Here is a 25073-nt window from a genome sequence, read left to right as displayed (position 1 = left end):
CTAACATACAATATAGTAATTTAACATTTTATGGAAATAAAGAATAAAAACATATCACCAATGCCTTTAACTAATATAATCCATATTCTATGTGGTATATGTGCCCTGTCCATGGTGCTGAGCGAATAATGGGCATACTGCTTAAATGCCATATAAGTCTGAATAATATAAAAGTATAAAACAAAATTGCTAATTAAAAGGAATATTGAAAGAGAATATCAATCACTAAATTGAAGCAACTCACTGAGTGGTATTTTCACATCCAAAATAACAAAATCACAAACAAAATTTATATGTGGAAGAAATTTGAAAATACAAAACATAATTTTTAATAATTTACCTCTAAAATGGTACCCAAATATGTCAAATTAGGAAGAGTTTAATATTCAGAATTAATGGAATATCAGACCTTATATGTTTTCACTTTGACCTCAAACACTCTGTCAATTCAGTGGTAAAAACTAAATGTAGCTAATTACTCTTCAAGAGTACCGTAGATTTTGTTTGAATCAGCCCCAGGCTAATAGCCATCAGATTAAACACCCTGAATTGATTTGTATATAAATTCTTAAAAGCAATACCAACAACCAGCTACCTAGAGTAATAAAGAGTAATTAAGTTGCTAAAACAACCTCAGAGTCAATATGATATTCAGTGAAAGTTGAGTGTAACAATGTACCTGCATAACATTGAGTGGGGTTTCACAATAGGCATTAAATAGCAGTAATATAGAATATTAACCCGCACAAATCACTGTGGAGGCAGTACACGGCAAGCACACGCACCCTATTATAGTCTATGGGGTCAGTGTGCTTTAAGGGCTAGTTCACACGGGGGGCAAAGAGGCGGATTTTGACGGAGGATTTCGCCTCAAAATCCGCCTCATTACAATAGTGGTCTATGTAGACCGCTAGGTTTTTTTTGTCTGATAGCAGTTTTTCGCCGCTAGCAGAAAAAAGAAGCGACACGACCTTTCTTCAGGCGTTTTCCGCCTGAAGAAAGCAATAGAAGTGAATGGGAGGTGAAAAAACGCGCATTTTTTTCCGCGCGTTTTTTTGCAAAGAAAGCGTGTTGTGGTGTTTTGCAAAAAAAAAAAAAAAGAGCAGAAAAAAAACGCGATGCCTTTTTTTGCGCCCCATTCACTTTACAGGAGGGCAAAACCTCCTGGCGTTTTTTGAAGCGGTTTTTACAAAAAAAAGCTCCAAAAAGCGCTTCCTAATTAGGAAGCGTTTTTTTTTCAGGACCAAAATAAGCCACACGTAATTTATATGTGAACTAGCCCTAACTGTTCAGCGCATGCAGTTGCGATTGTATTCCGTCTGGGGGGGTCCTCATGCAGACTCCTTCTGGATAGAATCGAAACGCTAGTGTCAACCAACCCTTAGCAGTTATCTCATAGCATCGTGGTGCATTTGCACAAAAAGATTTAAATGGTCACTGTTGTTTCAACAATTTTTGCATAAATAATAAAGGTGAATTTAGAAAACTTTGTAATATACAATACTGTACAAATGTGTGAAAAAATGCTTTAACAAATTAGTGTTCTTTATTTTGTTAATTGAAAAAAATAAACTAAATGAATGAACAAAACAGAAATTTAAATCATCAATATTTGGTGTGAACACATTTTGGAGAAGGAATCCTGGAAGTGATGATATGTCCCATCAAAGTTGGACAAAATCTTTTGCAAATTTGCAGGCCACACCCGATTATTACAAGCCACATACCTTGGTTACAGGAGACACTTCTGTTTCAATGCTATATGCCCTTTATGCCACAATATGAGCTGTTATGCCCCTCTTTAGGCCACCTTACAGTATAAAGTCCCCATTATGCCCCTCCATGCAGCATAATACCTGCTTAATTTCCCACACACAATATAAAGGCCACTCACAATCTAATGACCCCCTCAGCATTCACACGTGGAGTATAATGGCCTCCCCAGTGTCCCCACACACAGTAATGTTGTCCAAGCTGCAAGCTCACACCAGAGGCAACATCCAGCTTCCATTGACCTTCCTGGGTTGGCAGAGATTCAGCCATCCTACCCATAGCGAGCATAGATTGATAGGGTGCAGTGTAACTTGATGGGGTGAGGTCGCAATGGGCCCAGGAGCCTTAGGAGGCACATAAACACTGGCATCAGTATTGAGAATGCAGCTCCCATCTGTTCCATAACCCATGGAGACCCACAGATTACCTTAAAAACAATAAGGTTGATTAACCCCTTAGCGACCTTTGACGTAGTATTACGTCATGGGTCGCATGGGGATGTATGGAGCGAACTCAGGAGCTGAGCTTGCTCCATACAGGGCAATATAATACAGCCAAGACCTGCCTCTAACAGCAGTGGTCGATGCCCGCACTGATTGCTGCTGTTAACCCTTTACAAACTGCGGTCAAAGCAATTTTCCACCCTCCTGAACGTCACCAGAGGGCGGCGACCGGTTGCTATGACAGACGGAAGCCTATTGAAGGCTTCCAGGCTTGTCATAGCATTGATTCTATTGCACGATGCCAGAGGCAGCGTCTAATAGAACTGCTGTGATTTTGCTATTCACTGCAATACTGTAGTATTGCAGTGAATAGTATGAGCGATCAGACCCCTAGCTTTCAAGGTACCTAAGGGGTCTGATCATAAATGTAAAAGAAAATAAAAGTTTGTAAAAGTATATAAAAAAAAATTTAAAAAAATATAAAAGTTCAAATCACCCCCCTTTCCCTAGATCAGATATAAAAGTAAATAAAGAACATTAAACATAAACATATTAGGTATCCCCGCGCTCCAAAATGCCCAAACTATTAAAACATTTATCCCATACTATGAACGGCATAGCAGCAAAAAAAATAAAAATAGCCAAATAGCGTTTTTTTTTAACACTTTGCTTCCTATAAAAAATTGAATGAAAAGTGATCAAACCATCAGATCTTTCCCCAAATGGTATCCATAAAAATGTCATCTTTTCCCGCATAAAAAGACGCCGCAACAAGATCCATACATGTAAATATGAAAAAGTTACAGGTGTCAGAACATGACAACACAATTTTTATTTTTTAAAAAGTTTCAAAACATTAAAAATACTATATAAATTTGGTATCACCGTGATCGTACTGACACATAGAACACAGGTAACATGTCATTTGTACCAAACAGTGAACGCTGTAAAAATTAAACACATATGAAAATGGCGCAAATGCATTTTTTCTCCAATTGCACCTCATTCTGAATTTTTTTCCAGCTTCCCAGTACATTGCACAGCATATTGAATGGTGCCATTACAAAGTACAATTTGTCCCGCAAACAATAAGTCATCATGTAACTCTGTGAACTGAAAAATGAAAAAGTTATGGCTCTTGAGATGTGAGGAGGGAAAAATGAAAATAACCGTCATTATCAAGAATTTGCTGTAGGGATGAGATAGGAGCAAAAGATTGCACACAAGACTTTTAGTTACGCCACTGGATGCATTCCTCCTGTAACTGGGGTATTGTACAGGAGTAACTGGAGATGATACAATATGAAGAAAAAAGATAAATTAAGTTGAAATCAGACACATTTCCTCTACTCTTTTTGGGAAGACAAAAAAAAGCAAAAGATAAAAATAAAGTCCTATTTATTACCAAAAAAGAGGCAAAACTTATTGGAATTACCCAGAGGGAAAATGGCCTGAAATGGCTAATAAGATTTTTGATATACACAAAAGAGTTTGAAGAAGCCCTGAGATTTGCCACACATTTTAGACTTTAGTCGACCAAAACGTTCGGTCATAAAAATACCACAAACAACTGCTGGAAATTTTTGGCTGCCAGTTGGCCAAAAATAAGAGTGTTTGGCATGACTAAAAACTAACTGGCCCGTGACTGGATTCTGATGGTGGGATCATTGCAGTAGATTCCTCAGGAGGGCTAGCACCCTGTTCTGCCACATCCAGTGCTTGCCCCCTTTGTATTGTGCACTACTGTCGATGAGTCTCCTCCATTGCTTTACATTATAATATTGTTTGATAATGTATTTTTACATAAGCAGCCATTTTTTCTTCCACAAAAAGTATGAAAGCGCAGCAGGTGCATGAAGAGCTAGCTAGCAGGTAGATAAGGAGCAGCTGAGGAGCAGAGTCCCATGCTGGGAGTTGTTCTTGTCTGTCCTATTGTGGCAGTGGGAGTAGACCTGTTATATCACCGTCCGCTGAGGGGACGCCGGGCGGCCATTATGCAAGCCGTGCACTTTGCAACCCTCTGGATTTCCTAGCCTGACGGGGGCTTGGCTCCACGTCAGCCGCTGTGAGGAAGGTGATTGGCGGGAACGGACATAACGAGGGGGCGTGGTCATCCTAGGCTGGTACATCAGTACAAAGTGATGTGCAGGTGATCGACACTCAGCAACTTTGTGCATAGAGTGAGGCGGGCGCGCTGCTTACTCATCCCAGCCAAGGAAGGGATCCAACCATCACACACACACAGGGCAGAGGAGCTGACACCATGCAGAGCTGCACTAGATCCTGGGGACTGCTGTGCAGGGCGGTGAAACTGCAGGGCAGAGCGCTGGGGTGTAGCAGGAGAGCCAACTGGCACCACATCCAAGGGGCATATACCAGCAGCAGCAGTCGGGCGTCGGCAGCAGCTCTGGGCTCCGCGCCCGGCTCCCAGAGGCAGATTGAGCTGCTCTTCCCCAGACACGATGACTTCTCAGAGAGACACATTGGACCTGGCGACAAGGAGAAGAGGGAGATGCTGCAGGCTCTGGGAATGGAGGTGAGCACTGTATATATAGGATTATCCTGGCTAAGTCCACAGCCAGGCTCCTACTGTCTAGATCAGTCCAACCTGTTATCACATGTCTCAAGCTCTCTGTAGGTCTACTCCATGATCTCTTCTTGCTCAACTCCTGTCCCCTTGGACTACGCAGTTGAGCTTGTTGAGCAATGTCGAGACAAGTGACGTGACCGAAAAAAAAATTCTTAGTTGCAATTGTACAAGTACTTTAGTGCAGGTATATTGAATAGTGACTTGCATTTACGGCTGTGGCTGCAAAGTTGTGTCACTGTGAGAATTGCTAGATGTGATGAATAACTCCTGATGCCATATAGACCGAGCCTTATGAAGGTTTAGCTTAGTTGTAGCAGTATGCTAAATCTGCACACTTCTGCTTACTAGTCTCATGAACTGCAGCTCTGTCCACATCCAAGTGGCTTTGTGGGTGTTGATGGCCTGCATACCAAACAAGTGCTTACACTGACATCTCAGGCATCTGGCTAGTGTGGGGTACAGGCTGTGTTTACAAGCCTTATCAGATTTTCTTCTATGGAGGAATTGAGTACTCGCTAAAGGGGAAAATTACAGTTAAACCCTGGTCCTTCGTAGACTGGTGCGATAAAAGGAAGCCGCTTAAAGTACATATTTAAGATGTATAATGGATTGTCTGAGATGAGAAAAACGCTAAGTCTCACAAAATGCTGAAACACGACAATAATTCACCCTCTACCCTCCTTCCCAGCCCTGTGGGCCTTTGTTTGCTTGTCCCACAGTTGTCATACATGCATATATGACTGCTGTTGTGTTTATATCTTTGTATTCCGCTTCACTAAGGGACACTCAAGTAAGATTGGCAGGGATCTTTAGACATGGGGAATTTAACATGTGAGAATAATAGTAATATTGTCATCTTTGAATAAAACATTGGACATCCCTCCCCCCTTAAAACAAGGGCCTGTGACATGAGCATATAGGATATGCTTGATCAATAGAAGACTAATAAATTTTTTTTTTTTTTTTTTTTGTAGCGTATTGATGATTTAATTGATCAAACCATTCCTGCAAGCATTCGACTGTCAAGACCCTTGAAAATGGATGACCAAGTCTGTAAGTAGCATCAATATCCCGTTTTATAAATGTTCTACGTGTACGCCACAAGATGATTATTAAATGGTTAACCTGCCGATCAGCCCCTATTCATTCCATCATAAGCAGCTATGTTATATGATCTGAGGTTGGAACCAGAACAGTTGGTTGATGGTTGAACAGAAAAGTTGATGGTCCTGGGACCACAAGAATCTGAAATTGGATCCTTTTGTTTCATTCCTCTTGATGGTTCAAAATTACTTTGTTCCTTAACTATATTATGCTCTTTCTGTGTGTAATATAAATATTTATACTGACAACTGGGTGCCCCCCGGACTGCGAGGAAAGGGGTGAGCATGAGAGGAGTTTGAGGGGTGCTGCACAGCGAATGGGAAAGGGGGGGGGGGGGGATATGGGAGAGGGATTTGGGGGGGGGGGTGGGGTGGTAAAAGTTGTCGTCGTCCTGGCGGTGGGTATGTGCACATACACAGAAATGTACCACAGCCGACACGCAGGCGCCGGTGGATCGTTGCCAACAACTACACGTGGACAAAGTCACGAGCAAATGCTAGTATATTCATAAACTACTCTTAAGAATAAGAGGACTAGGACAGTGCAGAGATCAAGACAAGATGCTCCAGAAGTGTTGTACAAGTATGTACTCGAAGAGGTGATTGGTGTCCTCTTTAAAGAGGACCTTTCACCATATCTGGGCACAGGCAGTGTTATATACTGCCAGAAAGCTGACAGTGCGCTGAATTCAGCGCACTGTCGGCTTTCCCGATCCGTGCCCGGTGTAAAGCGCTATCGGTCCCGGTACCGTAGTGCTTTACAGTCAGAAGGGCGTTTCTGACCATTAGCCAGGAACGTCCTTCTGCCTCGCGGCGCCAATCGCGCTGTGCTGTGGAGCGGGGAGGAACTCCCCCCCCCCCCCCCCGCTCCTGATAATGCTAGTCTACGGACAAGCTGTGTGAGCAGAGGGAGGGGGCGTTCCTTCCGGCTCCACAGCGCGATTGGCGCCGCGAGGCAGAAGGACGTCTCTGGCTAATGGTCAGAAACGCCCTTCTGACCATAGAAGAGTTACGGTACCGGGCCATAAGCTCTTCACACCGGGCACAGATCGGGAAAGCCGACAGTGCGCTGAATTCAGCGCACTGTCAGCTTTCTGGCAGTATATAGAACTGCCTGTGCCCAAAAGTGGTGAAAGGTCCTCTTTAAAGTAAAATGATTTTGATTTTAATTACACAATTGTTAATATTGCTTAGGCTGTCACTTGTTCTTGTATAACGGGTAGGGAACGTACGGCTCTCCAGCTGTTGCAAAACTACAACTCCCAGCATGCATACTGGCTCTGCTGTTCTGGGAACTCCCATGGAAGTGAATGGAGCATGCTGGGAGTTGTAGTTTCACAGCAGCTGGAGAGCCAAAGGTTCCCTACCCCTGTTGTATAAAGTCAGTCACTAGCTTGTGTGGGTTATGTTAAGTGACCGCACTCAACTGATCCCATTTCTACATTTAAAGGGATCCTATCATTCAGATGACTTTTTTCTTTTTTTCTTCTAAGTACCACATCGGAATAGCCTTAAGAAAGGCTATTCGTCTCCTTCCTTTCGTCGTCTTCTCCGTGCCGCCGTTCGCCTACAATCTGTTTCTCTCGGTATGCAAATTATCTCTCGCGGCACTGGGGGCGGGCACCAGCGCTCAGACAGCACTGGAGAACTCTCTCCAGCGCCACCTCCATCATCGTCAGGAATGGTCTCTTCATTCTCCTCTTCCGGCGGTGTCTTACTTCTAAGGCCTTGGGCAGAGCAGACCGTGCATGCCCACAGGCCCCGAGAAAATATCTGCTTAAATACTATTCCAGCGACCATTTTCTCGTGACCTATGGGCATGCACAGTCTGCTCTGCCCAAGGCTGGAGGCCTTAGAAGTTACAAGCCACAGCCAGAAGAAGAGGCTGAAGATGACTCTGCTGAAGAAGAGGAGGCGGCACTGGAGAGAGTTCTCTCGCAGCATTGAGGAAGCCCCCCAGTGCTGTCTGAACGCTGGGGACCACCCCCAGTGCTGCGAGAGAGCTAATTTACATACCGACAAGAACGGGATTGTAGGCGAACAGCGGCACGAAGAAGACGACGAAAGGTAGGAGAATAGCCTTTCTTAGGGCTATTCCGACGTTGTACTTAGAAAAAATGTCGTCTGCTAGGATTCCTTTTATATATGACATAGGCTGTATACAATATAAAGACAGGTCTCTTGTATTGTGCATATGATAAACCTGTTCCTGCCTTAATGTTTTATGGGAAGGTTGCTGAAATAAAGTGCCACTACTATTCTTCCTCCCATGTCAAATCCCTGTTGCCTAGCAAATAATCCAGATGTGACTGGGTTAGTGACAATTAGCAATGCTTTGTTTGGTAATGCTGACCTATTCTTATTCCTCTAACCCTGGATAGGAATTCTTCCTACATTCCCGCTGTCTATCTTGTTCTAGCTTTTCTCCACAATGTACTTTGCACTCATTAGTGTCCTTGTCCCTTATTCTTGGTATCTATGAACATCTCTATTAATATATAGCTGCTGGAACCTGTTATAATATATTTGTTCTGGGAAGTTAGGTTCTTAGGATTCTGTCACAATCTTGAGTCTGTGCAGTACATGGTTGAGTTTACCAATCTGAGCCCCATCTCCACAGTAAAGAATGTAGATGCCTACCATTCCAGGCAGTGATTGTTTTGCTATTTCGATTCCCCTAGTCCTTTGTGCGTGTGCATGGAGTTGTAACTGTTTAGTGGATGTATTAGTTCAGGGCTAGCTGCTAATTGTTCTAGCTTCCTGCTGTCCTCCTCCATGAGACACTTGCCCCCGCTGAGGATTCCTTTCTTGTGTAATAGCGTATAAAGCATGCTGCAGCTGGAGTGCAACCTTCAATCCCATTTAGCTTCTGTCAAGTTTGTGACCAGTTCAATCTGGTTAGTTCAGGATGACATCAGTGAATTGCTGAAGCACGGTAGAAAGTCTAAATTGTACCTATTGAACTAGGAGGTTATCGTGTAAGTAAAAGTGTCGTCATGTTAATACAAGATTAAGTATGTGTGTAAGGTGGTGCAGTTGCACATCTTGTACAGTTGGCTTCTCAGCACAAGCGTCTGCACAGTTGGGCAGGCACCGTTCACAATAATCTTACAGCTTTGCAGAAACCTGGCTTTACTGCAGCAATACAATAATATTATGAAAATGAATTAAATGTCAGACCTCAGTTTTAAAAGGTAAAATTCTGACCACCTGCTATCTCTCTATGAATTTGGCTTGACTTTCTCCCATCACTAAAAACTGGCTTTGAATAGGACGGATTTCATACTCTTATGCACATGTAATCCTATTGCAATGAGTAGGTGATTTCCAAGAGACTTGAAGATCCCAGTCGCAAGAAAAAACTGGTACAGGTCTGAGAGCGCTGTGGGCCCCTTCAATCCTGAGATTTGTTGATCAGTGACTATGTAGTACAGGGCACATATTGGATTAGTCTAAGAGCAGGCGCTGAGCATAATCTTATTTACTGAGTAGCCTTTAGGTCATCGGTGTTCATCAGTGCTGATGTTCATTCTAGCCCCAATCCTAGGTGCAGCAAAAAGCATTGAAACTACACTAACAAACCAGGACTGTATCTGTAGTGCCCAGGGTGTTTTAAACACATCACTTCTGTTCCACTGTCTGGGCTTTGGTTACCCACAAATCACCTGCAGGTAACTGGAAATGTGGCTGACTGCAGTCAACCAGGACTGGTCACTGAAGTCTACCTGTCTATGGAGACCAGTGACTAGCTGCAGTAGTGACCTCCTATTAACTTGGCCTCACCCATGCGGTAACAAAACCATATAAATGTTCAACAGACCACAAATGCATAGAGTTTCAGACCATAGTCCTGGAGAAAACAGAACTCTATTAAAACACTTCTAATGTATATTAAAAGTTTCTTGAAGTTATACCTCAAGACTTGACTACTACAGTCATAAACTTCATGCAAAAATACTCTTCATGACATGGCTGTAGTCACATCAGTCAATTACCAATTGGGTTATGGCTTTATTGATACAGGTATCTTATTACAGTACAGCAGTTTAATGCATCCAATCTCTTGTCAATCGATTGCCTTACTGGTATCTCCTTGTAACAAATGTTGCTGTGGTCGTAAATCCTGCTTTAGAGCGGTAGCTTTCTGTTGTTGAATGTCTTAATGTATATTACTAAGAATTAGAATTCTCATCTATATAAAGTATGTGTATGCAGCCAGTTTTTCTAGTAGACAAGAGTGAGTCTTCATCTGACATCGCTGTTTTTAGTGTGTGTGTGTGGGGGGTGTTTGTGTGGTTTTTATTTCATTTTTTTTTTTTTTTCTTCCTTTTGTGCTATAAAATGTATATGCATGGGCTGTTAACCAGTTTGTTTTCTTCTGAAACCAGCCTAAACTGGAAGAGACCTTGATCCACTCCCTAAACAGCAAGACTTTGTTTAAGATGACTTAACAGTGTTTAACTCTGCTGATACCAGGCTATTACATGGCAAGCTTGTGTGCCAAGAACGTTACTGAGTGGGGTTGTCATGAAAACAACCACTTTTTATATGCTCCAAAACAATGTCATACTGTCGTCTTTAACCCCCCCCCCCCCCTTCCTTTTGCTTTTATCCTAATGTTACCTCTGTGGCCGGTGTTTTCAGATCTGGTGCATTGACTAGTTCCCTTCCCATTTACCTAGAAAAGAATGCCTCTATACATGAATAAGGGACTAAACCTGAACCGTGCGGTGTAAGTGGCCTCTTGTGTTATCTGACAAGTGTATAGAAACAATGTTCCATGAGGATCGATGGTATTCTTTTTATACACACTAAAGACTAGATCCATCTGCTCCTGCATTGTATGTGGCAGTCTATATATTGTCAGTTCAGTGTTATTATGATGCTGATACCACTGACAAGGCAGGTCAGATTATAGTTTACTCATATGGGATGTGTGCTGTGGAAGATAATAGTTTAGTTGTGGTATATTTACTACATAAGTAGACAAATACACTGCTCAAAAAAAAAATAAAGGGAACACTCAAAAAAACACATCCTAGATCTGAATGAAATATTCTCATTGAATACTTTGTTCTGTACAGGAGGAGCACTGCCAGAGCCCTGCAAAATCTGCAGACACATGCACATTTGTGGCCTACTGGAAGTCAAACTGTTAGAAACCGACTCCATGAAGATGGTATGAGGGCCTGACATCCACATATGGAGGTTGTGCTCATAGCCCAACACTGTGCAGGACGCTTGGCATTTGCCACAGAACACTAGGATTGGCAACTTTGCCACTGGCGCCCTGTGCTCTCACAGACGAAAGCAGGTTCACACTGAGCACATATGACAGTCTGGAGATGCCGTGGAGAGCGATCTGCTGTCTGCAACATCCTTCAGCATGACTGGTTTGTCAGTGGGTCAGTAATGGTGTGGGGTGGCATTTCTTTGGGGGGCCACACAGCCCTCCATGTGCTTGTCAGAGGTAGCCTGACTGCCATTAGGTACTGAGATGAGATCCTCCGACCCCTTGTGAAACCATATGCTGGTGTGGTCGTCCTGCATTAGGAGGAACCCAGGGCCAATGCCAGACCTCATGTGGCTGGAGTCTGCAACATAAAGGCATTGAAGCTATGGACTGGCCCACCCGTTCCCCAGACCTGAATCCGACTGAGCACATCTGGGACATCATGTCTTGTTCCATCCACCAATGTCACAGACTGCCCAGGAGTTGGCAGATGCTTTAGTCCAGGTCTGAGAGGAGATCCCTCAGGAGACCATCCACAACCTCATCAGGAGCATGCCCAGGCATTGTAGGGAGGTCATACAGGCACGTGGAGGCCACACACTGAGACTCATTTTGACATGTCTTAAGGACATTACATCAAAGTTGGATCAGCCTGTAGTGTCTTTTTCCAATTTAATTTTGGGGGTGACTCCAAATCCAGGGCTCCATTGGTTAATGAATTTGATTTCCGTTGATGATTTTGTCATTACATTCAACTTTGTACAGAACAAAGTATTCAATGAGAATATTTCATTCAGATCTAGGATGTTTGAGTGTTCCATTTATTTTTTGAGCAGTGTATATATCTGCTCAGATGGCTCTGCAATGTTAGTCTGGTTGAACCTTTAAATGCAAAGCAAAGTGACCTACACTAGTTGATGTATTCTCTTTTCACTGAAGATAACAAGGGTATAACGAGTTTAGTGTAACTATATTGGGATAATAATACCAATGTTGACATTGAACTCTAGCTATATCTAGCTTTTCTTGTATATATTCCTGTGAATGTTATCTCTATTCGGGGAAAAAATGTTTTGACAGCTGTTTATTCAACTTGTGATAATGTTACTTAGGCGACCTGTACATTGCCCCAGCATGATATAGAAAAAAAGTGTGTAGATTTTTTTTTTTTTTTTTTTTTTTTTTTTTTTTCTTCTACCTGTTCAGTGGCTGTATTAACATGTTGGAGCAGTGTTCATTCAATTTCTGTGCTAATATCTTGTTTAAAAACCCTCCTGTTCAATAACTCCACTGGGGAAAAAAAAAAACCAAAAAAACAAAAAACTGCAATTTGAGTGTAAAAATTGGGATTTTGCTGCCTATTTTATTTGGCTACTCAGAGAACTCCTGCAATGTATGAACACAGCCTTTAATGTTGCTATTCTAGTTCACGCTTCCTTGTTTTATCGAAGAGTTCATTTATGAGAGAAATATTGGTGCGTATATATTAAGCAGTTAATGACTACCCTTCTTGTTTAAACTTAGGTGAAAATGAAATTCTTGAAACCCTACACAACATTGCATCGAAAAACAAGATCTGGAGGTCTTATATTGGTATGGGCTATTATAACTGCTCAGTGCCCCAAGCCATCCTAAGAAACTTGCTGGAAAATGCAGGCTGGTAAATATGTCCTCCTTTCTGTTGTATATTATAGTGATGTCATGAATTTATAAAGTCCTCTTTACTTCCCTCTGTATTGACTCTGCTGACCCCTAGTGGAAGGTTTCTGCATTGTATGCAATAAATCTAGAAACTGCGAGTATCCTAATTTATTTAACACTCCAATTTCACTGACTGCCCTATTAGATTTTGTTGGTGTATAGTCTGCACGTCACTTGATGTGCAGCTAAATTCCTATAGCTACATGTGGGAAAAAAAAGTACATCTTTATTGAAAATTCATTAAAATACATAAATTTGCATATGGATAGATAGCTAGAAATGCACAGCTAAAAGGTTTCCATGAGATTTTACCGTAACCATTCACATACAACCTGGGCAAAAAAAAACAAAAAAAAAAACTCTCCAGTTGTCATAAATTTTCTTAATATGTTCCAAATCAGAAAGCGACTTGTAGTTAAAATAGACTGCAAATCAATATAAATAATCAAAAACATGGGGGTACAGGCAAATGAGCAACTATACAGACCAAACAGGATGAAGATAGATAAATCTACTCGTCTATGTTAACACATTATGCTGAGGACCAGTTCCTATACTTGAAAGCATCTATCTAAAGAGGTCATGTACAATGTCTAGTTTCTCAAGTCTCCTAACAAGAGTGTCACTTAGGGAGCGTTCACACTACCGTCAGTGTCAGACAGGTAGTGTCCGCTCAAAATCTGGCACGGACATTAGGAGCGGACACTAGCTGTGTCCGTGACACCTGTCATTTATTCAAATGGCGATCGGGTGCGTTCTTTTGCACTCCGTGCCCTTCCTTCACTGTCCGCATGTAAAGATGTCCGACTCTTCAACCGGACAAAAAAACCCGACATGTAGGGTTTTTCTGTCCACTTGAAAAGTCGGACATCTTTACATGCGGACAGTGAAGGAAGGGCACGGAGTGCAAAAGAACGCACCCAGGGGGCCACACGGTGGCTCAGTGGTTAGCACTGCAGCCTTGCAGCGCTGGGTCCTGGTGTTCAAATCCCACCAAGGGCAGAAAAACCATCTGCAAGGAGTTTGTATGTTCTCCCCGTGTTTGCATGGATTTCCATCCCATATTCCAATAAGGGCTCGTTCACATCTGCGTTCATGGGTCCTTATTGCAGGTTTCCGTTTCCTGCATAAAACTGATGCAGGATACGGAAACCTGCAGGAGACTCTCTCACCCATTCATTTGAATGGGTGAGAAAGATGTCCGGCCATGCGCGGCAGTGAGCGTTTTGCGCTCTCCGCCGCGAAACCGGGTTTTATAATCCAGACACAGAGTCGGACATGCACTACTCTGTGTCCGGATAAAAAAAATCCGGTTTCGCGGCGGAGAGCCTAAAACGCTCACCGCCGCGCACGGCCGGACCCGGTCTATGGTTTCCGTCTTCTGCCATGCAGAAGACGAAAAACCATAGAACGGAGACCCCAGACGCAGGTGTGAACCCAGCGTAAGACATACTGATAGGGAAAAATGTACATTGTGAGCTCTGTGTGGGGCTCACAATCTACATAAAAAAAACGCACCCGCTCGCCATTTAAATAAATGACAGGTGTCACGGACACAGCTAGTGTCCGCTCCTAATGTCCGTGAGAGATTTTGAGCGGACAGTACCTGTCGGACACAGACGGCAGTGTGAACGCCCCCTTACTATGCATCTGAATCTTAGTTATGCTGTGTTCACACCAGTATGCCATCCGTCCGTTTGAATTTAGTTTGACACTTCAAAACAGACTGATGCATATACTGATTGCATACTGACACCTTTTTATGCTGATGGCAAACACTGTCCATCCCCTAGAGGACGGATAAGGGGATTAAAAGTAACAATTGTAAACAGAGTAGAGATAAGGAGATATAATGTCCCTATGTCCTCATCTCTACTGTTTACAATTGCTACTTTTAATCCCTTATCTGTCCTCTTTGGAAGGACAGCGTTTGCTATCGGCATAAAAAGGTGTCAGTATACAATCAGTATGTGCATCAGTCTGTTTTGAAGTGTCACACTGAATTCAAATAGAGGGATAGCATACTGATGTGAACATACCCTTAGATGCTTAGCTCCCCACCATAGAAGCCTATCCCAGAAACCTAAATGGGCATAATGAGAAACCAGCACAGACTGCATTAAGTGTTTACTAACTGGGCATCATCAGGGGTATAAGGTAAAGTGTTACTGCTCACAAATGTGGTCCTTTATAGTCAGTTAATCTTGTAAACCCTCCTTGATCCAATCAAGATGGATCCATAAGACTTAAATATACCTGAACCTCTCATTACTAAGAGAAATATACCATCCCTACCATAAAGTCACAATGGTGTCTGTACGTGCACCAATCACTTTCAGACACCAGTGCATTTGCAGATTGCACATCTGTGGACTTAGAATTCTTCTTCTTGGAAATCCTGTGGAAAAGACCGACTGTACTATCCATATCAATTAGACCTTCAAGAAAAAATACTATATTGATATCTATCTGTATTCTTATTATATTAAGCTACATCTGATCATTTAAACCGCCAGGGTGTGGAATTTTTTTATATTATTGGTATTGTAGACAAGAAGATCTCAGTATACTGTGTGCTTGCTCATACACTGTTGGTAATCAAATCTGATTCCATATACATTTAAGAGTGCATTCACACGGAGTAACGCAGCGTTGATTTTTGCCACGATAACTTGCGACAGAATTAGCGCTGATAGACTCCCATTGACTTCAATGGGTTCCGCACATTAAACTGAACCCATTGAAGTCAATGGGAGTTTCTTTATCAGAGCTGATTCTGCCACGAATTATTGTGAAAAAAAAACAAAGAAATAGGTATACAGACACTCAAAATAGTGAGGTCAAAAATAGACCAAAACTCGTAATAGAAATACCGTATACACACTTTAATAGTATCACATTAAAAAGTTATAAAAATATGATGCGAGTAACACACAGATAAATGTACAATAAAGAGCACAGCAAAGAGTCCAATACTGCCCAGGATAGTTATTAGATGTAGTTACACGTGAGTGGTAAACAGGAGAATATATATATATATATATATATATATATATATATATATATATATATATTATATATATTTTATTTTAGTACACCACATGAACTAGCAAGGTAAGCTAAAGCATAAGGCCAGATTATACAAATGCTACTAAAAGGAGGCCAAATTTATCCGATAATATATATCTAGTGCAATAAGGCAAAAACGCAGTTAAGCTAAAAGTAAAATAATATAACATGGAAGCATTGAGTACTCTTAGACAAGGAAAAATGGCCACAAAGTAGATTGTAAAAGACTTAATCAGCAGCAGCAGAGGTTACACAGCAGGTCTATCATATTAATAAATGGAAATGCAGCTTACCCATGATATAAACCACGTGGTCTGTATACCTATATTTTATTTTTTATTTTTTATTTTTTTTTTTTTTTTTTTTTTTTTTTTTCTCTCTAAGTTTGTGGTATAGACACGATTTTGGATGTAGGACCCTACTTTGGGAACATACTATGTGTCTAAAAACTATAGTTTTTCCCTCTTATGTGCTAGGTTTGTTTTTATCTCACAAATTATTGTGGCAGAATCTGCGCTGCATTACTCCATGTGAATGCACCCTAAGAGATGGCAAATACTGATCATTTCAACCTGTTGGCTCACTAGTTTTTAATAGTAAAGCTTTATTTAGTTTAAATTTCATGAATGGGAGCTTTTGGGTAATGTTATGTATTTATTTAAATTAACCAATTATTTCATTACACTTCTCATCATATGGCCAGGGAATTCTAGAAAGTACTTAATGTAAATAGAGAAGTGTGTGTCTATAACATGCACTTCTTAGAAAGGAAAAACCTTGCTAAAAAGTCACTACGTCTTACTCTAAAGTCAGTAGGGTCCAGTTGTTCGACCAGTTGTTTAATGATTGAAGAAAAATGCTGATAAATCAGCTGGTGGACCACAGTCCAAACAGTCTAGGCCCTGCTTCTGTAATTACAGCAAGTCAGAGAAACTTCTTGACCTGAGTCTATAGAATGAATGCATTACTGATTAGAGAACCAGGGATCTGTAATTGTCCCTGTTGTGTGTACGTTACTGCAACAGCAGGGATTGGTAAAGAATAGAGATGAGCGAACAGTGTTCTATCGAACTCATGTTCGATCGGATATTAGGCTGTTCGGCATGTTCGAATCGAATCGAACACCGCGTGGTAAAGTGCGCCATTACTCGATTCCCCTCCCACCTTCCCTGGCGCCTTTTTTGCTCCAATAACAGCGCAGGGTAGGTGGGACAGGAACTACGACACCGGTGACGTTGAAAAAAGTAGGCAAAACCCATTGGCTGCCGAAAACATGTGACCTCTAATTTAAAAGAACAGCGACGCCCAGCTTCGCGTCATTCTGAGCTTGCAATTCACCGAGGACGGAGGTTTCCGTCCAGCTAGCTAGGGCTTAGATTCTGGGTAGGCAGGGACAGGCTAGGATAGGAAGGAGAAGACAACCAACAGCTCTTATAAGAGCTAAATTCCAGGGAGAAGCTTGTCAGTGTAACGCGGCACTGACGGGCTCAATCGCCGCAACCCAGCTTTCCCAGGATCCTGAATGGAATACACTGTCAGTGTATTCCCGTATACCCGATATATACCCCGATACCCGTTCCAACGGTGTGCCCCCCCACCTTCACCCCAGAAATACCCTGCAAGTCCCCTAGCAATAGAATTGGGGCTATATACACCCACAATTTTTACTACTGGTATACAGTGCCATTGTCTGACTGGGAATTCAAAGAATATATTGGGAATACAAATACCCTCATTTCTTGCTACTGCCATATAGTGCCAGTTTCTGACTGGTAATTCAAAGAATATATTGGGGTTACGTGCACCCACAATTTTTACTACTGGTATACAGTGCCATTGTCTGACTGGGAATTCAAAGAATATATTGGGAATACAAATACCCTCATTTCTTGCTACTGCCATATAGTGCCAGTGTCTGACTGGGAATTCAAAGAATATATTGGGGTTACGTGCACCCACAATTTTTACTACTGGTATACAGTGCCATTGTCTGACTGGGAATTCAAAGAATATATTGGGAATACAAATACCCTCATTTCTTGCTACTGCCATATAGTGCCAGTGTCTGACTGGGAATTCAAAGAATATATTGGGGTTACGTGCACCCACAATTTTTACTACTGGTATACAGTGCCATTGTCTGACTGGGAATTCAAAGAATATATTGGGAATACAAATACCCTCATTTCTTGCTACTGCCATATAGTGCCAGTGTCTGACTGGTAATTCAAAGAATATATTGGGGTTACGTGCACCCACAATTTTTACTACTGGTATACAGTGCCATTGTCTGACTGGGAATTCAAAGAATATATTGGGAATACAAATACCCTCATTTCTTGCTACTGCCATATAGTGCCAGTGTCTGACTGGGAATTCAAAGAATATATTGGGGTTACGTGCACCCACAATTTTTACTACTGGTATACAGTGCCATTGTCTGACTGGGAATTCAAAGAATATATTGGGAATACAAATACCCTCATTTCTTGCTACTGCCATATAGTGCCAGTGTCTGACTGGTAATTCAAAGAATATATTGGGGTTACGTGCACCCACAATTTTTACTACTGGTATACAGTGCCATTGTCTGACTGGGAATTCAAAGAATATATTGGGAATACAAATACCCTCATTTCTTGCTACTGCCATATAGTGCCAGTGTCTGACTGGGAATTCAAAGAATATATTGGGGTTACGTGCACCCACAATTTTTACTACTGGTATACAGTGCCATTGTCTGACTGGGAATTCAAAGAATATATTGGGAATACAAATACCCTCATTTCTTGCTACTGCCATATAGTGCCAGTGTCTGACTGGTAATTCAAAGAATATATTGGGGTTACGTGCACCCACAATTTTTACTACTGGTATACAGTGCCATTGTCTGACTGGGAATTCAAAGAATATATTGGGAATACAAATACCCTCATTTCTTGCTACTGCCATATAGTGCCAGTTTCTGACTGGGAATTCAAAGAATATATTGGGGTTACGTGCACCCACAATTTTTACTACTGGTATACAGTGCCATTGTCTGACTGGGAATTCAAAGAGTATATTGGGAATACAAATACCCTCATTTCTTGCTACTGCCATATAGTGCCAGTTTCTGACTGGTAATTCAAAGAATATATTGGGGTTACGTGCACCCACAATTTTTACTACTGGTATACAGTGCCATTGTCTGACTGGGAATTCAAAGAATATATTGGGGTTATAAATACCCTCATTTCTTGCTACTGCCATATAGTGCCAGTTTCTGACTGGTAATTCAAAGAATATATTGGGGTTACGTGCACCCACAATTTTTACTACTGGTATACAGTGCCATTGTCTGACTGGGAATTCAAAGAATATATTGGGAATACAAATACCCTCATTTCTTGCTACTGCCATATAGTGCCAGTTTCTGACTGGGAATTCAAAGAATATATTGGGGTTACGTGCACCCACAATTTTTACTACTGGTATACAGTGCCATTGTCTGACTGGGAATTCAAAGAATATATTGGGAATACAAATACCCTCATTTCTTGCTACTGCCATATAGTGCCAGTGTCTGACTGGGAATTCAAAGAATATATTGGGGTTACGTGCACCCACAATTTTTACTACTGGTATACAGTGCCAATTTCTAACTAGGAATTCAAAATGCGCAAGGCTCCCGGAAAGGGACGTGGACGAGGCCGTGGGCGAGGTCGGGGGAATGGTTCTGGGGAGCAAGGTAGCAGTGAAGCCACAGGGCGTCCCGTGCCTACTCCTGTGGGGCAGCAAGCATTGCGCCACTCCACAGTGCCAGGGTTGCTTGCCACATTAACTAAACTGCAGGGTACAAACCTTAGTAGGCCCGAGAACCAGGAACAGGTCTTGCAATGGCTGTCAGAGAACGCTTACAGCACATTGTCCAGCAGCCAGTCAGACTCTGCCTCCTCTCCTCCTATTACCCAACAGTCTTGTCTTCCTTCCTCCCAAAATTCCGAAGCTTTACAGAACAATAACCCAAACTGTCCCTGCTCCCCAGAGCTGTTCTCCGCTCCTTTCATTGTCCCTCAACCTGCCTCTCCACGTCACGATTCCACGAACCTAACAGAGGAGCATCTGTATCCAGATGCTCAAACACTAGAGTCTCCTCCATCTCCGTTCGATTTGGTGGTGGATGACCAGCAACCCACCCTCATCGACGATGATGTGACGCAGTTGCCGTCAGGGCATCCAGTTGACTGGCGCATTGTGCGGGAGGAGGAGATGAGACAGGAGTTGGAAGAGGAAGTGGTGGATGATGAGGACACTGACCCGACCTGGACAGGGGGGATGTCAAGCGGGGAAAGTAGTGTGGATGTTGAGGCAGGTGCAGCACCAAAAAGGGTAGCTAGAGGCAGAGGCAGAGGTCAGCAGCTTAGGCGAAGCCAGGCCACACCCGGAATCTCCCAAGATGTTCCAGTTCGTACCCAGCCCCGAAAAACTCCCACCTCGAGGGCACGTTTCTCGAAGGTGTGGAGTTTTTTCAAGGAATGCGCCGAGGACAGATATAGTGTTGTCTGCACAATTTGCCTCTCGAAATTGATTAGGGGCTCTGAGAAGAGCAACCTGTCCACCACTTCAATGCGCCGTCATTTGGAATCCAAGCACTGGAATCAGTGGCAGGCAGCAACGGCAGGACAAAGGCCGCCTGCCGTTCACGCCACTGCCACTGCCTCTGCCTCTGCCACTGCCACTGCTGACTGTGCTGGCGATGCACTCCAGAGGACGAGCCAGGACACCACTTCATCTGCCTCCGCCACTTTGTTGACTTCTACCTCATCCTCCCCTGGTCCTGTCTTATCTCCTTCTCCTGCACCATCAAAGGCACCATCAGGCGTTTCTTTACAACAACCCACCATCTCTCAGACATTGGAGCGGCGGCAGAAATACACTGCTAACCACCCACACGCGCAAGCCTTGAACGCCAACATCGCTAAACTGCTGGCCCAGGAGATGTTGGCGTTCCGGCTTGTTGAAACTCCCGCCTTCCTGGACCTGATGGCAACTGCGGCACCTCGCTATGCCGTCCCTAGCCGTCACTACTTCTCCCGGTGTGCCGTCCCCGCCTTGCACCAGCACGTGTCACTCAACATCAGGCGGGCCCTTAGTTCCGCGCTTTGCACAAAGGTCCACTTGACCACCGACGCGTGGACAAGTGCATGCGGACAGGGACGCTACATTTCACTGACGGCACACTGGGTGAATGTAGTTGAGGCTGGGACTGCTTCCCAAACTGGCCCGGTGTACCTAGTCTCCCCGCCTAACATTCCTGGCAGGGACACGAGAAGAACACCCTCCTCTACCGCCTCCTCCTCCGCCACCGCCTCCTCCTCCGCCTCCTCCTCCGCTGTTAGATTGACCCCAGCTACGAGTTGGAAACGTTGCAGCACTGGCGTTGGTAGACGTCAGCAGGCTGTGCTGAAGCTGATCAGCTTGGGGGACAGACAGCACACTGCCTCCGAGGTGAGGGATGCCCTCCTCGATGAGACGGCAATATGGTTTGAGCCGCTGCACCTGGGCCCAGGCATGGTCGTTTGTGATAACGGCCGGAACCTGGTAGCAGCTCTGGAGCTTGCCGGACTCCAACATGTTCCATGCCTGGCCCACGTCTTCAACCTAGTGGTGCAACGTTTCCTAAAGAGCTACCCCAATGTTCCAGAGCTACTGGTGAAAGTGCGGCGCATGTGCGCCCACTTTCGCAAGTCGACAGTAGCCGCTGCTAGCTTAAAATCTCTCCAGCAACGCCTGCATGTGCCACAACACCGGCTTTTGTGCGACGTCCCCACACGCTGGAACTCAACGTTTCAGATGTTGAATAGAGTGGTTGAGCAGCAGAGACCTTTGATGGAATACCAGCTACAAAACCCTAGGGTGCCACAAAGTCAGCTGCCTCAGTTTCACATCCATGAGTGGCCATGGATGAGAGACCTTTGTGACATCCTACGGGTCTTTGAGGAGTCCACAAGGAGGGTGAGCTCTGAGGATGCGATGGTGAGCCTTACAATCCCGCTCTTGTGTGTTCTGAGAGAATCCCTGATTGACATCAGGGATAACTCAGATCACACAGAGGAGTTAGGGATAGCATCCGATCCGTCACAGCTGGAGAGTAGGTCCACACATCTGTCCGCTTCACTGCGTTTAATGGAGGAGGAGGAGGAGGAGGAGGAGGAGGAAGAAGAGTTGTCCGATGATGTGATGGTGATGCAGGAGGCTTCCGGGCAACTTCGAATCGTCCCATTGTTGCAGCGCGGATGGGTAGACATGGAGGATGAGGAGGAAATGGAGATTGAACTTTCCGGTGGGGCCAGAGGAGTCATGCCAACTAACACTGTGGCAGACATGGCTGAGTTCATGTTGGGGTGCTTTACAACCGACAAGCGTATTGTCAAAATCATGGAGGACAACCAGTACTGGATCTTTGCTATCCTTGACCCCCGGTATAAAAACAACATCTCGTCTTTTATTCCGGTAGAGGGGAGGGCCAATCGCATCAATGCTTGCCACAGGCAATTGGTGCAGAATATGATGGAGATGTTTCCAGCATGTGACAGTGGCGGCAGGGAGGGCAGTTCCTCCAGTAGGCAACCAAGTTCTCACCGGTCCACACAAACGAGGGGCACACTGTCTAAGGTCTGGGACACCTTGATGGCACCCCCTCGCCAAAGTGCCGCCATGGAGGGTCCTAGTGTCACCAGGCGTGAGAAGTATAGGCGCATGTTGCGGGAATACCTTTCCGACCACAGCCCTGTCCTCTCCGACCCCTCTGCGCCCTACACGTATTGGGTGTCGAAGTTGGACCTGTGGCTTGAACTTGCCCTATATGCCTTGGAGGTGCTGTCCTGTCCTGCCGCCAGCGTCCTATCTGAGAGGGTGTTCAGTGCAGCCGGTGGCATCATCACTGACAAGCGCACCCGTCTGTCAGCTGAGAGTGCCGACCGGCTCACTTTGATAAAAATGAACCACCACTGGATAGAGCCTTCATTTTTGTGCCCACCTGTGTAAAGCACCCCAACATGAAACTCCATGTCTGTACTCAACCTCTCCAATTCCTCCGCATCCTCATACTCATCCACCATAAGCGTTGCACAATTCTGCTAATACTAGGCTCCCTCCAACATGATTTCCCCCAACTCTGCTGGTTAGAGGCTCCCTCCACCCTGATTTCCACCAACTCTGCTGGTTAGAGGCTCCCTCCACCCTGCTTTCCCACAACTCTGCTGGTTAGAGGCTCCTTCCACCATGAATTTGCCCAAACTGGGCTGTTTAGAGGCTCCCTCCACCATGAATTGGTCCAAACTGGGCTGGTTAGAGGCTCCCTCCACCATTAATTGGTCCAAACTGGGCTGGTTAGAGGCTCCCTCCACCATGAATTTGCCCAAACTGGGCTGTTTAGAGGCTCCCTCCACCATGAATTTGCCCAAACTGGGCTGTTTAGAGGCTCCCTCCACCATGAATTGGTCCAAACTGGGTTTTTTAGAGGCTCCCTCCACCATGAATTGGTCCAAACTGGGGTGGTTAGAGGCTCCCTCCACCATTAATTGGTCCAAACTGGGCTGGTTAGAGGCTCCCTCCACCATTAATTGGTCCAAACTGGGCTGGTTAGAGGCTCCCTCCACCATTAATTGGTCCAAACTGGGCTGGTTAGAGGCTCCCTCCACCATGAATTTGCCCAAACTGGGCTGTTTAGAGGCTCCCTCCACCATGAATTTGCCCAAACTGGGCTGGTTAGAGGCTCCCTCCACCATGAATTGGTCCAAACTGGGGTTTTTAGAGGCTCCCTCCACCATGAATTGGTCCAAACTTGGCTGTTTAGAGGCTCCCTCCACCATGAATTGGTCCAAACTGGGGTGGTTAGAGGCTCCCTCCACCATTAATTGGTCCAAACTGGGCTGGTTAGAGGCTCCCTCCACCATTAATTGGTCCAAACTGGGCTGGTTAGAGGCTCCCTCCACCATGAATTTGCCCAAACTGGGCTGTTTAGAGGCTCCCTCCACCATGAATTTGCCCAAACTGGGCTGGTTAGAGGCTCCCTCCACCATGAATTGGTCCAAACTGGGGTTTTTAGAGGCTCCCTCCACCATGAATTGGTCCAAACTGGGGTGGTTAGAGGCTCCCTCCACCATTAATTGGTCCAAACTGGGCTGGTTAGAGGCTCCCTCCACCATTAATTGGTCCAAACTGGGCTGGTTAGAGGCTCCCTCCACCATGAATTTGCCCAAACTGGGCTGTTTAGAGGCTCCCTCCACCATGAATTTGCCCAAACTGGGCTGGTTAGAGGCTCCCTCCACCATGAATTGGTCCAAACTGGGGTTTTTAGAGGCTCCCTCCACCATGAATTGGTCCAAACTGGGGTTTTTAGAGGCTCCCTCCACCATGAATTGGTCCAAACTGGGGTGGTTAGAGGCTCCCTCCACCATTAATTGGTCCAAACTGGGCTGGTTAGAGGCTCCCTCCACCATTAATTGGTCCAAACTGGGCTGGTTAGAGGCTCCCTCCACCATGAATTTGCCCAAACTGGGCTGTTTAGAGGCTCCCTCCACCATGAATTGGTCCAAACTGGGGTTTTTAGAGGCTCCCTCCACCATGAATTGGTCCAAACTGGGGTGGTTAGAGGCTCCCTCCACCATTAATTGGTCCAAACTGGGCTGGTTAGAGGCTCCCTCCACCATGAATTGGTCCAAACTGGGTTTTTTAGAGGCTCCCTCCACCATGAATTTGCCCAAACTGGGCTGTTTAGAGGCTCCCTCCACCATGAATTGGTCCAAACTGGGTTTTTTAGAGGCTCCCTCCACCATGAATTGGTCCAAACTTGGCTGTTTAGAGGCTCCCTCCACCATTAATTGGTCCAAACTGGGCTGGTTAGAGGCTCCCTCCACCATGAATTGGTCCAAACTGGGTTTTTTAGAGGCTCCCTCCACCATGAATTTGCCCAAACTGGGCTGGTTAGAGGCTCCCTCCACCATTAATTGGTCCAAACTGGGCTGGTTAGAGGCTCCCTCCACCATGAATTTGCCCAAACTGGGCTGGTTAGAGGCTCCCTCCACCATGAATTGGTCCAAACTGGGTTTTTTAGAGGCTCCCTCCACCATGAATTTGCCCAAACTGGGCTGGTTAGAGGCTCCCTCCACCATGAA

The 25073-nt window shown here is 44.4% G+C and overlaps 1 protein-coding gene across 1 annotated transcript in view; it reads left to right on the top strand.

The window, feature by feature from the left end:
• Positions 1–4218: 4218 nt before the first annotated feature.
• GLDC (glycine decarboxylase) overlaps positions 4219–25073 on the top strand; it is a 48309-nt gene continuing 27454 nt past the window's right edge. Inside the window, exons 1-3 of the mRNA XM_075278374.1 lie at positions 4219–4752; positions 5781–5859; positions 12667–12802. Of these exons, the coding sequence (XP_075134475.1) occupies positions 4480–4752; positions 5781–5859; positions 12667–12802 (488 nt within the window). The 5' untranslated portion in view covers positions 4219–4479. The remainder of the gene's footprint in view (positions 4753–5780; positions 5860–12666; positions 12803–25073) is intronic.

This window comes from Leptodactylus fuscus, chromosome 1, assembly GCF_031893055.1.
Source record: "Leptodactylus fuscus isolate aLepFus1 chromosome 1, aLepFus1.hap2, whole genome shotgun sequence".
Taxonomy (NCBI): Eukaryota; Metazoa; Chordata; class Amphibia; order Anura; family Leptodactylidae; genus Leptodactylus; species Leptodactylus fuscus.
This window is presented reverse-complemented; position numbering and strand designations above follow the sequence as displayed.